Source organism: Nyctibius grandis, chromosome 22 (genome assembly GCF_013368605.1).
Source record: "Nyctibius grandis isolate bNycGra1 chromosome 22, bNycGra1.pri, whole genome shotgun sequence".
Lineage (NCBI taxonomy): Eukaryota > Metazoa > Chordata > Aves > Nyctibiiformes > Nyctibiidae > Nyctibius > Nyctibius grandis.
This window is the reverse complement of record NC_090679.1, coordinates 747,006-762,282: the sequence shown is the minus strand read 5'-3', so window position 1 is coordinate 762,282 and position 15,277 is coordinate 747,006. Positions and strand designations below refer to the sequence as shown.

General features: G+C 36.2%; 1 protein-coding gene across 1 annotated transcript in view; it reads right to left on the bottom strand.

Moving 5' to 3' along the window:
• Positions 1–3,240: 3,240 nt before the first annotated feature.
• The window catches only part of GABRA6 (gamma-aminobutyric acid type A receptor subunit alpha6), a 29,194-nt gene continuing 17,157 nt past the window's right edge, over positions 3,241–15,277 (bottom strand). Inside the window, exons 9-10 of the mRNA XM_068417167.1 lie at positions 8,968–9,225; positions 3,241–3,431 (exon numbers count right to left, since the gene is read on the bottom strand). Of these exons, the coding sequence (XP_068273268.1) occupies positions 3,381–3,431; positions 8,968–9,225 (309 nt within the window). The 3' untranslated portion in view covers positions 3,241–3,380. The remainder of the gene's footprint in view (positions 3,432–8,967; positions 9,226–15,277) is intronic.

Below are 15,277 nucleotides of genomic sequence, written 5' to 3'. Positions count from 1 at the left end.
ATTGCTTACTGATTAGAGGAAAATCCTGCAAGAACGACTTTTATAAAGAAGGCAGAAGAGGAATGCTCTTCTTGTCATGAACTGGAAGAGAAATAAGAATGTAATGAACTAAGCAATGACCAAGTCACCTCTGAATTTTGTTTGCATAAGTATAAAAGGCATTGAGTTAGTAACGTGACAGGATGCATCAAAATATCAAAGCACTGGACAGTATGCTATATCAAAAGAGTGTTGAGGACTTTCACCTTCCCATTTCTGGGGTTTATCCAACTCTTGCTTTAGCTTCTGGTGAGGACTGTCCTTTGGACACAGTAGTGGATGAACTTAGGGCTGATCTAGTGTGACATTGCATAGTTTCTGTATCCTAAAACCACTGGATTTTTATTTGGTTTAGAAATTATGAAAAAATACCGGGACGGGGGGAACACACATACGACTCAGATCAATAATAATAAAGACTAATATGTAATTGAGGTTTCTACTGTACTATTATTTTGTAATTGTGTTCTGCTATTTCTTGCACTTCTGATTAAGCAGAACATGCTAAAGATGAATTTAAGTTATACTCTGGCCCTTTGAGGGCTTTGTGTGGGATAAAGCCAGACCATCCTGTCTACCAGCATACACAGAAAGTTGGGTCAATGTTGAATAATGTATTACCGGAGTGCGATAGCTCAAGGTAACTGCCCATCTTCTCCCCCGCAGTGTCCTGTTTTGCGCATACAAATTCCCATCTTACAGCAACTTTAGCTCCTGCTCTTTCTATTGCAATGCAGTCAAAAATACTGGCAGAAACTCATACCCCCTAATTTCCTTTAAACTTGTATTAAATAAAGAAATATATATTATTTATATTTTCTACAGAAATACATATGTATATAGGCATACATAAATATATACATATATATAAAAAAACCTTTTCTGTTTAGCTGCTCTTTTTACTGCATTGCTTGTTTGGCTAGTGTTTGACCTTAACCGGGATTGTTAAGAACTGACATTAATTTTAAGTAATTACATTTATTCTAAGATATACTTGACATTATTAACATTATTATTTATTACACCTGTGTATCTACAAAGCATTTAATAGGAAAAATACATATTCCCTTCCTACCATTCAAACAGATGTGGAGAATCAACCCTTCTCTATCTTTTCCACGTGAAAAGCTCCTTTGAAAAAAGATAAGCAGCCTTTGTGGTCATGTTGAAACATGCTGTTAAATACCAAGAGCTGCTAGTACATTTTAACATGCTGATATAGCTTCCTCATCAAGAAGTCACCACTGTTTTATGCATTGAAATACTACACTCCAAGGAAATTGTGACTATTTAGTAACTCTCTGCATCTGCTGTAAAATTCATACTGAGTTTTCTTTTAAACTAAGATCAGATACAAAATTTAGCTTCTTCAGTGTCACTTGTTTTTCCATAGCTTTTAAACATTTTCATTTTATGCATAAACCAATTTTAAAGTACTCTGAAAACTCTTATAGATATTAAGATCCTCAAAATAGAAAATTAGTGAAGCAAGAATGAGTATAGTTATACTGAAAAATAACTTCTAGGTCCCTACAGCACAATTGCTTTTTGCAAAATAAGATGTATTTACAAATTATAAAACACTTGCCCAGTGTCCATATTTTGATTTTTTTAAAAAATAGTATATAAAGGCTGAAAATGGGAAAAAAAGTTCACAATTTTAGTTTCAAAACAAAATGAAGAAAGAATTCAGTGCACTTACAAATACATCCAAGCCTGCAGCCAGTCAGGAAAAGCAAACTGCAAACATGACATCTCTGTGCAAATAGTTATTATTGACTTGAGTCTACTTAAAATTGTTGCCATCTAAGCTCTTCAGAGTTAAAGAACAGGGAGTACAAAAAGTGATCTCATATGTTCAGTCCAGCTACCACACTAGTAAAAGCTATATGCTCCTCTTGATATAGGAGGAGGAAAACAGCTGAAGCTAGGTCATCAGATAGTTAAAATTGTTATAGTGTCAATAAAGCGGTTGACAACTTACTGGAGCCAATTATTTAGCCCCTAAATATTTTCTCACAGTGACTAAGATGTTTCTTTAGACAAAGCAAAAGACCTTGAATTTCCTGAATCAATGCAGCATTTCCTGTTTCTGTTAAAATTAATTTAATTTAAATTAGTAAAATTAATTTCAAGATAGGAGTCCTTAATTTTTATTTGGCTGCATGTAAAATTTCTTTATGTGCTTTTGACTCCCACTAGTGTCCATTACACCTGCAACAAAGTTGGCTTGGGTTTGATTTGATTAGGCATCTCTTCCCTAATTACATTCTTAAGAAGGATTATGGAGATGATGGGTGAATATAAAATAAAATAATAGATGACTATGAAATATGAGAAAGAAATCCTGTGACTGTTTGTGTTGAAAGTGACAAATTAAAATATTATTACCTTTAAACTCTGAATATGCTGACAGTACTTTGCCTCTGGAAAAAAGTTCTAGGGAGTTTACCTCAGGCAGTTTAATAGAATCAGCTGATAAAATGCAGCTTTTTCCCTAACTAGCTATCGAGACTTGCTTCCAGGAAGTTCCCTGGAGCTGGAGGCTTGCATTTAGCTTGATTAGCAGCTGCATCTTTCTGTCTATTCAGCTTTAGACCTTGAAAACTCCCTGACATCGAAGTCCTGCATTTCTAGATCCTGCCCAGAAATTGCTTGTTATTAGACTGGTTGTACTTCCATGGTCACTCTCAATAAAAAAAGTTACAGTATCATAACTAACCAGCGAAAGTACATAAACAATAGTTTCTATTTCTTTTTTCCTTATATCTTGTTCTTTATAAATATTATCTCAAATTAAAGGAGATGAAATTATAATCAGAATTCATAATTCATCTTTTTTATGAAAGGGTAATGAAAACATGATGGGATTGCAGCTCCCTTTTATGAGATTTCTTAACATTATTTTGGCTCAGTTTCAAGTGCTGCTAACCAGTGCAGTTCCTAACCTTTCAGTGAAACCGTGCCATACTTCAGAATCAGGCTTATTTTAGCAATCCTTCTTGTATTTTAAAAAAATAATCTTGTTATTGATGTGTTATATTATGTAAACATTCAATTGTTTATAACAGAATTAGTACAAATGCACATTCTTTTCTTTGACAATTGAACAAAATAACAAGAACTTTTGTAATAGAATCAATGTAAGAAATATCAAGAAAGTATTGTTACAATCCTGTGCAGTTTCTCTTTTTGATTTGTCCAGAGTTTGTTTCCAGGTGATGTCCAATATAAATATTCCCTGTTTGAAAATTGAGAGCACCTGTGGATAGACAAATCCTTTGAAGTCCCTTCAACCCTACGCAACCTTCAGTGATTTCTTTGAAGTCTTGAGTTGTTCTTCAGTTGGACTGATGGTCATTTCGAAGATGCATTGCATTAGGTTCAAAAAACTGGAAGAAAAGTTTAGAGAGGAGTTTAAGCTACAGGTTGTTAACAACGAAGTTAGCCAACAAAACCACCTGATTTCTAACTGTCTCAGCAGACTCCAAATAGAACTGCATTACAAGGGAGAATCCTCTTAGAACTTGATGTTCATTACATGGATCATCAAAGCTCAATTGTAAGTATATATGGCAACGATTGTTTTCTCCTGAACTTTATTTTTCCAGTGTTTAAACTGAAACATGATGTAACAACATGCACTGCAAGCTTTATGAATATTAACATGCTGAAGATACTTTTCCAGTTTTTGTTTCTTTCTGTTCTTGTTTCTTCCCACTTGACCCATGTGTCATTAGCATCTCATCTTCTCCTTCAACCTGTTACATAACTCTTTCTCTGCCATCATACTACATTCTCTGCATCCAAATAATAGCCAGGACTCAGCACATTTAGCACATTCAGTGACTTTGTACCTTCCTCTGCTCCCAAACATAAAAGCTGTTTTCTGCTTGGTTTTGTGCAGTTTATCTTCAAAACTCTAACATCATATCCTTCTTTAGTTTGAGTTACTCCATCGTTTCACATTTCACTACATTAAAAAGTGTAATATAACATTACATATAAAGCTTAAGACAGGTTACTTTAGAAAGAAGATGTGTAAGAAGATGCGAGAACAGCATATGCATTGTGAATTATATGGCAAAGGTAGACTAAGTACTTATATTCTTCTCATTAATAGGGCACTCTTTGCATTCTAAATCAAGCACATTTTAAAATAAACTAAGCATGCAATTCACCTACCAAGGTCACTGTCATAAATTAGTATTCAGCTCAAGGACTTATCAAGATTTAAAGCCAAAAATAAAGCCAGAAATGCTGTATGACTTTTTCTCATTTGTCAGATAGGTTTGTTCTCTTTTCAAGAACTTCTCTATTTGGCTAATCTAGACAAATGTGTGTTGTTTGTTACTGTATAGAGCTTTTTGTGGATGACAGATATTACTGTACTCTACAGAAGAACATGCACCATAGAAACATGCCTGTTCCATTTTGCATGTATAAGTCATGGGGATGTCACATCTTCAAGCTTTCCATCTAAATTAATTACAAACTGACCTTACATAGTCAGGGAGTAAGTCCTCTTAGGGTAATTTTAATGCTTTATTTTTTTCATATTATAAATGGCACAGTGATATTGCTATAGTTAAACATCTGCCAGCATTACCATTATAGAACCTTTTGAGAGAAAGGTGGGCTTGTCATACAAGTATCACGCATGAAATTCAACAAGGCCAGGTGCAAGGTCCTGCATGTGGGTCAGGGCAATCCCAAGCACAAATACAGGCTGGGCGGAGAAGGGATTGAGAGCAGCCCTGAGGAGAAGGACTTGGGTATGATGGTTGACGAGAAGCTCAACGTGAGCCGGCAATGTGTGCTTGCAGCCCAGAAGGCCAACAGTGTCCTGTGCTGTATCAAAAGCAGCATGGCCAGCAGGTTGAGGGAGGTGATTCTGCCCCTTTACTCTGCTCTTGTGAGATCCCACCTGGAGTACTGCGTTCAGCTCTGGGGCCCCCAACATAAGAAGGACATGGAGCTGTTGGAACAAGTCCAGGGGAGTGCCACAAAGATGATCAGAGGGCTGGAGCACCTCTCCTGTGAGGACAGGCTGAGAGAGTTGGGGCTGTTCAGCCTGGAGAAGAGAAGGTTCCAGGGAGACCTTCTAGCAAGCCTTCCAGCACCTGAAGGGGGCCTACAGGAAAGTGGGAGAGGGACTTTTTACAAGGGCAAGTAGTGACAGGACGAGGGGGAATGGTTTTAAACTGAAAGAGAGTAGATTTAGATAGATATTAGGAAGAAATTATTTTCTGTGAGGGTAGTGAGACACTGGCCCAGGTTGCCCAGAGAAGCTGTGGCTGCCCCCTCCCTGGCAATGTTTAAGGCCAGATTGGATGAGGCTTTGAGCAACCTGGTCTGGTGGAAGGTGTCCCTGCCTGTGGCAGGGGGGTTGGAACTAGATGATCTTTAAGGTCCCTTCCAACCCAAACCAGTCTGTGATTCTATTCTATGATTCTGTCAGCATTTTCTGTGGTCTAAAAGCTGGCATCTGTTACTTCAACTGGGGATTCTGTCATCTAATTATTTTCAAGTACCTCCTTTTTTCTACTTTTATGTTGTCCTTTGCTTATATTAGGTTCTAACAACATGCTGTCTAGCAAAATGCAGGCAGAGAACTATATTAGCTTCATTTTTATACTTTTACCAATGTAACTGTTGTCCTGCAATGCTATTGCTACTCCACAATGCAAACCAGCTTACACTGAAATATCTTTTATGTATCAAGTTGCATGGTGGACAACTGCTACTGAATAAGAATGTTTTCCCACTTGTTCCAATGGAGAATAGAACCATTTATTTAAATATTAAGGCCAGAAAATAACTTTATCCCCATCCATGTATAAAAAGCATTCAGTTAAAGCACTTAATTTCAACTTGGAATTTTTTTTCTTTTTTTTTTTTTTTTTCATTTGTTCAGTGTGAGAATGGTGCTATTTTGCTTAAAAATGTAGCAAAAGATTAATTTTACAAAGAAAGTTTGCTACTAAACTTCCTGATTTGCTGAGCTGGACTTGATTCAATATATACAGAAGTACAAATACAGAGTTCAGTCTAAGATACTCTTGCTATCTGCCCGATACTGGCTGTTCTGAAAAATAATATTCAAATATTTAAAGGCATTCATTTTCTTTGAAACATGTTCTTCATTCTGCAAACTTTGAAATCCTAAAATTTCTGTGTAATTAACATCCTCTTAATTTACATGTATAGTAAGAGAAAGGGTGATTAACCTGAAGTCTTCCAAAAAGAAAAAGATTAAATGGAGAGGGAAGAAAAAGGTACTCCAAGGAGCACTTTGAAAAGTACTCAAGCCCCAAGGTTCTTATAAATATTATCAGATACAATACACAAGAATGACTTCTTCATTTCTGCAACACATGGCCCATTACTTAAGCCATAAGAAAACTGCCTAGTAGTGCGCAGAAATGCTACCAAACAGCTTAGGAGAGAGCTCCTCATTTCATGCTGAGGCTCTGAATCCAGAACATTAAGTAAAAAACTATTCTTGAACTTCTTTCAAAGTCAAAGGAAGAATCTGGCCAGAAGATCATGACAGAAGTTGAAAATTACCTTTGATTCCAGTGCTAATAGCTTGCTTTTACGAAGATTCATGAAATGTTTGATTTATTCTATATGCACTGTCCAAAGACATAATAACAGACTTAGGTGAATAATGTTCCGCACTCCAAACTACACTAATCAAAATCCTAGAAAGGTGCTCTACAAGAACTTGTGCACAGGAAATTTGGTTGTTTCAATGAACTGATTAGGTTTGGTTTTTTTTCATTTTGTTTTTTAAACAAAAGCCAAATGAACTCAAAGTAACTCAAATGAAAAGCTAATATACCTGAAATACTGCACAAAATGCACTTTCTCAATGAAATTAAATTTATTAACTGAGTAATATTGTACTAATATTTAATCTTTTGGGCTTGAGCCTGTGATTGAGTTGAACTGGCCTTGAAGCATGCCATGCTTTGCTCACCTAACTTTTGTATCTCCTCTGCTTCAATGGAAAGGCTTACATATGCTTAATATATTTTTAAAGTAAAACCAATCCTGGTTTTCCTTGGAAGTAACAACTGGTAAAGTGATACAACATATTGAATTAGAAACCTAGCAATGTATATCACAATCATTATTAGTTATAACTGACTACACAAACAGGAAAATGTAATTTATGAAGAAGAGCTTTATCAACATTTTACATAATTGTTTACATTCTTCATCATTCGAAATAACCCAGCTGTCAATACTGTTCTGTTTTCTAAATCTTGCTTCTGGATTTCTGTCATTCTATAAGGCTACTACAGAACATAATTTCTGAGTTTGCGAGCAGGTTTGTGAGCTTGTAAAAGTGGCATTTAAAAAATATTTATAGTCAGCACTATGTCCTAGAATTTGGAAGTATTTTAAAAGCCTAGTTCTAATATAACTATTAATATATAAGGATCAGTGTAAATATTTCATCACTGCCAAGGGAAATGGCAACTATGTTCCAAATATTTCTAGATCCAAAAAGTGAATTGTTGAATGAAATCACTGAAGTTAACGGGAAGATACATAAGCTGAGGAACTGGCCTCTAAACAGAAGCTGTAATGAATATACATGAGTTTTTTGATACTTCCCTTCTCTGATTGAGATAAGTAATTTGCACACATAGTCAATATTTTAATAGCAGGATCAGTAACTCTGGCACAAATGCTAAATTTAGCATTGGGCAGATTTTGAGTGGCCAGGAGTTAGCAGCTGTGACCTCTTGAGAGAGACATCTGCAGAAACATTTGTAAGGGATAGTGCCTCCTATCTTCCTGCCCTCCTGATTTCATATAAGCTGCTTGGCAACATGCTCCATCTTTGAGAGACAGCATTTTACAGATCGTACTAGCAGCAAAAATTAACAAAATTAGAGGCTAGTAACCTCTGCTTCAAGCAGAGGCAAGATGCCACCAATCAACTGATCAGCACTGTCTTGTTACTTTGAACTGTAACATCTCTTGGCTGTCCACGAGATTTCCCTTGGCCTGCTTTACCTCTAATCTGGGAAATAAAGGTACAATCTGCTCACTACTCACACCAGATTGCCAGCTTCTGTTTTTATTGATGGGGGACTTTGTGCATTCAGTACTATCTAAATACCATCATTATCTCTCTAGCTGTCCTAAATAAAGCTAAATGTACCAATCATATTGACTGCAATGTACAGTGAGATGCAAAAACTCTATGGCAACAAGGCAAATGAATGTATTTTTTACCAAGGAAACAGGACACCATTAGCTGTATTTAGGCAAAAGGGAAAAATTAGAGAATTAAAGCATTAAAGACTTAAAGTTTAATGATTGCTTGAAAATTATAAGCTAATCACTGACTGATTATTCTAGACATGCTCAATTTGCAGGGCACACACCTCTTCTGGACCTCATGGATATCTAAAGAGATGATCATTCTCTGCCTCATTCAAACTAACTTAAGCAAAGAATTCAGCAGCTGTATCTGCATAAAACTGTTCAGCTATATGAAGAAACAAGAAAAATCAGTGTTAAAATGTATAAAAACGTGGACTCGATTCACAAACTGTATACTACAGTAGTTAATTCTTCACACTATGGATAAATGTTTAGAATGAATAACAAACATTTTTGTGGAGACTGTTATCTTATTACCTCACTGAGCAAACCTTAGGAGATACTAAAGTTCTTATCTCATTCACTGCATTGCTTCAACAGATAAGTCTACCATTCCTTAGTGCAGATAGGAAGATTAAGAAATAGAAGATTTAAGATTAGTTTGTTTGCTGAGAATGGCGTCATACGTTGTCTTGCACAACGTGTTCTGCTCAGTGTAACATGGCAACAAAATGAACAATTGAAATAATATTGGTCAAGTAAACATATTATAAGCAAGTATTTAGAAATTCTATTACTCACCTCCATAGTGTCTTTTGAAAGATAAACGACCCAATATACCAGGTTGAATCCTGCAAATGCCACTGGAAAAAGTATCCTAGAATACTGGTCTATTTTACTTGTGCCTCCAATAGGTGGTGGTGGTGGGACTGGTGGAAGAACAGACACTGGTTGACACTGGGATGCACTATTTGATATTATGCTGGCTTCAGGAGACTGATTTGCCTGAGACGTTACGGAGTTTACTCGCTTCTTCAGGTTACAATTGGAGTCAGAATGCTGTGGAAGAAAAAAGAAAAAGGAGGGGAAAAATAGGGTGATTTTTAGATACAGAGTCTTAGGTTTTGTGATCATTAGGCTTCTCTCGATCTTTCCACTCAACTTTCTGATTTTATTGCTGTTTCTCTGCTATAGAGCAACCTAAGGAAATCACAAAAATAATGCAAATATACAGAAGTACATTTGTGGCCTAAAGCTTTGCTGTAAAAACATGAAAGAATATGTGCTTTCCGTATTTTTAACATGGTAATAAATGGAAGCTATAAGAAAGAAAGAAAAAGAAAAGATGGAGCTAAAAGGAAAATAAAAGAAGGTAATGCTGTATCTAAATTGCAATATATTGTTTTGACTGAAGTTTAGGTAGATATGAATCAAGTTTAAACAAAATAGCACATATGGGCTGGCTCAAGTGCAGTCTTCACTGTGTGAGCCCATTGATGAGTTTTGGGAAACACTCACTGAATGGAGTCAAGCTGTCACACTGTTATTAGTCTCCAAACTAGCTGCTGCTGAACCAGAAAACCGATGCACACAAGGAAATGAACTAACTTTACAGGTGCTGAAGTTGTGAATGCTAAATTGTCCTGTAGTTTTTTCCAGGATGAAATTTCATTTTCAGATATATCTCATGATTCCCACAGCAGCTCCATGCATACAGCTAAAGACAAACACTCATCCTAGCTGTAATGGGACTATTTTTATTTTTATTTATGGTAAAATGAAACAAAATTATTCTTATATTTTGTGCAATATTCAGAGTCAGGTCCAATTACTCTTCAGAAAGCTATGTGAAAACTCAAAAATTTAGCCAGACCTCAGGAATATTTAGATTTTACCTCTTAGTTGCTAGCCTGACATGTATATTCATTATGTACACCTGTTTTATTTGTGGCCAAGTCGCAATTTTTACTTTCACAAGAGTAGAAGTAGTAGATTTCTTCCTGGCAGAAATGGCTTAGGAATAGGATCTACCATAGGTTCTAAGCCTGCTATAATGGGTATCAGTTACCCACTTCACAGCAGTATCAAACAGGAGGAAGTTTTCAAAAACCTTGCTGCTACTGCCACTACCCAGCACTACTGCTGGTAATGCGGATGCGTGGCAGCAGCCAGAAGATTTGTCTGATGGCTGAGAAAATACAGACGAACGCTAGAGTGTCAAGTTTTTTATTTTTTTGATATGAAGTACTCAAGTTTTCCGTTAATAGGGAGACATTAGACTCTAACAAGCAATGATAACATATAACATTTTAGTTGAGCTTGAGTCTAAAGCTTCATCAATAAAGGACTGCAAAACTTCCAGATTATTGATGAAAAATATTGTGCAGCAAAACTGCACAACTTACGCAGCTATTCTTGGCTTTGAAAAAGCAGATTTTTTTGGTCAGCAGAACTAGATGACCAAATGACTGAAGCTAATGAGGGAAGTCTTAGACAATGTAAATAACTTACAATATAACAGTATATATATCTATGGTAAAATGGAATAGTAACATTTGAATGGTTTTAAGGTAACAAAATTCTGTTAGATATGCAATTTCCAAAGTCATTCCTTGGGAGTGACTTAGTGACAATTATCCACTTAAATGTAGCCCACTGTCAGCATTTTTGGGATTTATCTTGCAAGATTTTTATTCATGGAAAGCGATTTTACTCAATCAGATAAATGAATGGGTCATGAAAAGAAAAAAGTATTTTCTGAAATACATTGCCTATACTAATACTTGGGCCACAATTTCTAGATAAAAGACTAACCTAACACACCTGGTATCTCATGTATGACTTAAAATAGAGTTATACCAGGAATTATCCTTTTGGCAGTCAGTGTTACTGCCAGAGTATCAGAACAAGCAGCATTGCTGCAACATGATGCCAAGTTCTGCTTGTGGATGAATGGACTGGTATCCAACTGAAATGAGGGAGAGATGGATTCCTCACAGCTGATTTTAGTCTAAGTGAAAGGTGGAGAGAACAACATCTTGTTTGCCATAAAAAGGAAGAAAAAAAGTGCTTTTTCTGTATCTCTCTCTTTTACCTATTAACTTTTTCTTCCCCCATATCCCATCTCAACACTTCCAACTTGCCATATCCCTCCTTCTTCCGCTTTGCCATCTACACATTAAATGATTAATATCATGTTTTAAATGGATATTAAATGGCATTCATATTGTGTGGCTGTGCCTATCTGGAACGCAGATGTCTGTTTTTGTGTTTTCCAGTAGCACAGCAAGCAGCAGACAGATTTAAATGGAGGATGATCTACAGATGTGTCTCAGAAACAGAAAGAGGGTTATCCATGTCCATTTGCACTAATCATAATAATAATCTCACTCTATAAACAGACTGATAGAGACTGGGCTACTGCTTTCATTCAAGTTGCTATTCCATTTTGCTTGTATGCCCTTCTTTGAACTGAATTGGAAGTCGTAAGGTAGCTTGTTTTTCACTTTACTACAAGATAGCTTGACTATATAGCCATGAAGATAGCTTCATGGCTAATGAACGGTTCCTAAAAATATAAGCGCTAAGGTGAATCTTAGCCCTTTTTATCTGCAATATTCTGGTATAAGGTGGGTCAAATTCTGCTCTGGATCATTCAAGCATGAATTGAGAGTTATTGTACTGAGGTGATGGAGTTGTTAGTAGGCAGAACAGATGTAGCATATGGTCTGTGGATGAGGTTCAGTACTGAACATATTTAGAATGCAGAGGTAGTAAAATCATTGTGATCATCTGAATAGGCACTTGCAAAAGTGTAATCCTGGCTGTTATTTTATTTATAATAGTTATTAAATCTCATTCCTATAGAAGAAGGTTTGCTGTCGAAGGAGGATTATCTCAATGTGATTTCATGTCAAGTTGGAGACAGGAAGATCTGGAGTCAGTGTATATCCTAAGAACTTGGGAAGTGCACTAACTACCTTGATTATGCTCCCATTTTGGGGCCAGTTGAGGTCCATTTTTATCAATGGAGTGATATTAATAACTTCTTATTACCTAAAATAGCCTGTTCCAATATTCAGGAAGGACCAGTGCATTTAACTGTCTCAGTAAAGCCACAGTTTTTTGTCATGGTCTTCACCTGCTGAGGAGATGATTTAGAGGTGAAATAAATCATTAAGAAAGTCCCTGAGTAGTTCTTTACACTGTCTTAAACACCCTCGTGTGCCCATCCAGCACGTCAGGGTCAAGATTATTTTCTTGTATACCACTACCCAGGATATGGAAATCTAAGTCCAAATTTATCTCAGATGTGTAATGAAGATGTGGTAGCTGACTATAGACCAGACTTGCTGCCCCAGAACCACAACTTACATTTTTCATTGGAATTCACTGCTAAACCAAGAGGAGGAGGTGGCGAGGAGAAACCATGTAGTTTCTTATCACTGTTGAGTGCTGAACAGCAGCTACAGTAATTTGTCTACTATATTTAGATTTAACATTTTCCTTTAACAAAGATTACCTACAATGACATCATGAAACTTTAGCAAAACACAGAGAAAATAGGAATGAATAGCCTATTTTACATAGTTCACACAGCCAATCATGCAAATAGTAAGGACTGCTTTACAACCAGCAAGAGAAACAAGAAACCTGAGGCGTGGCACAGTGTCATAATGAAATAATGAATTTTGTTGAGTTACCGAATCCTGATTCAGAAGAGTACTGTTGCACTCATGTGGAATGTCAGTCCCATCAGGCAATTAAACTTGTTCCTACATGTGACTACCCTGTGACACAGAACAGATTGCAAGATCACTATTTAATGTGAGATACCATAAAACTGGACTAGACAAAGACTGGTATGTATATGGGCTAGTATAGTCTGGCTTCTATTAAGCTTCTGCAGCTCAGCTCTCTGATCCCCTAGAAAGCTCACAAAGCAGTCTCATCTTGTCTGTAAAGATGCTGCACTCTCACTGCTCTCATCAATGTAACTAGAATTTGCTTATGTTCAGAATACCTCAGGAGGCTCTCAGCAAATTGTTTGGCTTCCAGGTTTAAAAAAATTACAGCATATATATTCTTGGAGTAAATGGAATTCTTTGTCTGCTTTTTCTGATGTTTATATGGAGATTAACTGTGATTTGTTCTTATGTTTCTTCTCCTCCTCAAGAGATTTCTGTAATTCATATTTGTAAAATTCTCTACTGTTCTCTGTTCTTTTGTACTGCAAATACATATTCTCACTATCAGTTTAGTTTATGACCTAGCAGTAACATGAGCATCTTACGTATGCACTCAGATACTGGCTAACTTTAAACAAATTAGTATCTGTATGTCCTTATCTCTCTTTTCCTCACTTATGCCTCTTTTTCTTGTGGGCAATGCAGTAAAGAGAGGTTCATGAGAATAAACTCTAAAAGTTCAGACAAAAAATGTCTATAATTTATTGAATTAAGGGTATTGAATTTTGCTGACATCACAAAACACACACAAAAAACCCAGAAACAAACAAACAAAAAAACTAGGACCAAAACTTAATGTCTGTACAAGGCAGAATACTAAATTAAATATATAATATTCTCTTTCCTTGCCCATCTCATTAGTAGATACAGTTTGAGTAATTTCAACCATTCATATTATACACACAAAATCACATGCTAGTGACTTAGCTCCCAAAAAAGGGAGTTAAGCATTGTTTAGCCCCCTACATGCTACAGTGTGATCTGTAAAAATTCTGCTTAGCTACTGAGCAATCCATATGTAGCACCTTGCAGCAGGAAAGTTCAGCACATTATGTAAGATCTCCTTTTGGGCATGCACTAAGGTGCCTCAATCTTTACAGTCCTGTGCAGTTTAAGTACCCATCTCATGCCAGAGATTCATTATAACCTGTAATTTAGACACCTCTTTGCATGTCTCATCTGTGGGATCTGATTCAAAAAAATGTATATTGCAAACATCTATAAACAGTGTCCTGAATACTTAAAAGCTGAATATAGTTTAGAAGTCATTAATAGTTTGAGCTTTAGGAATTCTAAGTTTCCTTTCCTAGAAGTATTATGAGGAATAACATGCAAAATTGTTTTCTTTGTGCTTTACCCTAGTAAAAGGGTTAAATTACTCACTTGGAGCATGGGAAAGCCATGTTGTAATTCCTTCTTAACCTTCAGGGGCTGAAATTCATCTCTCTCAAAATATAGCCTAACCATCAGGTGAAGGTGGTTAGGGGAAGAGGCTGTTGCCTTATTACTTCAAAGCTGTTTTACTTTGCATTGAAAATCAAGAGAGCCATTAGAGGCAGAAGGCGTAACTTTGAAAAATACACCATGCCCATTGTATTAAAATTGTTGTCATACAAAAGAGGTAAGCACTAAGGAGAGCAGAGATTAGAACCCAAGTCATTCTCTTTTCAATGTGAACGTACTGTGGTAGAGTCTCTTCCTAACACTTATAGGTCGCATCTCAGAAAAATGATATTAGCACAGAGCCTCTGTCAAAATCTGTGTTTATGTTAAACAGATTTAAATGTTAAAAGTCACTTTCAGCTCTTAAACTTGTCAGTGTCAGTCCAGAACAATCCCTATCTCTACATTTACTTTGCTAAATTTCTGCAGCATGTAGAAACTACTTCTTTGAGTGTCTAAAAGAGGCAGAATTACACAAACAGCACTACAGAGGTTTGTTTGGGTTTTTTTTTCTATAATTTAACTTATTTTGTTCTCACTGCCCCCCCTGCAAAAAAGGTACTGGGATTAGACTTCAATGTTTAACAAAAAAAGGTCTAAATCCAATTCATCTTGAATTTTTCTATTTTGGTGTATGATATCAGCTACTTCCAAACCTTCCTTACTGCCCTGCATTGGCTTTGTCAATCAGACAAATATTTAACTCAGGCAGAACCAAATAATCAGCATCTACTTTCCTTGTTGGGATGACACAAAGTCAATATAATTGAAAGTTGTTGTTTGTTTTTAATAGTCTACTTGATAATCTGTAATTGTGGAGAAGCAGGAAGGTCTCCCTAATTCGATTGAAAGTGCCATGTTCTCAGTCAAGATTTTAATGCATATAGCTGTTTCTAGGATGATCTCATAAAGGGTTGTTG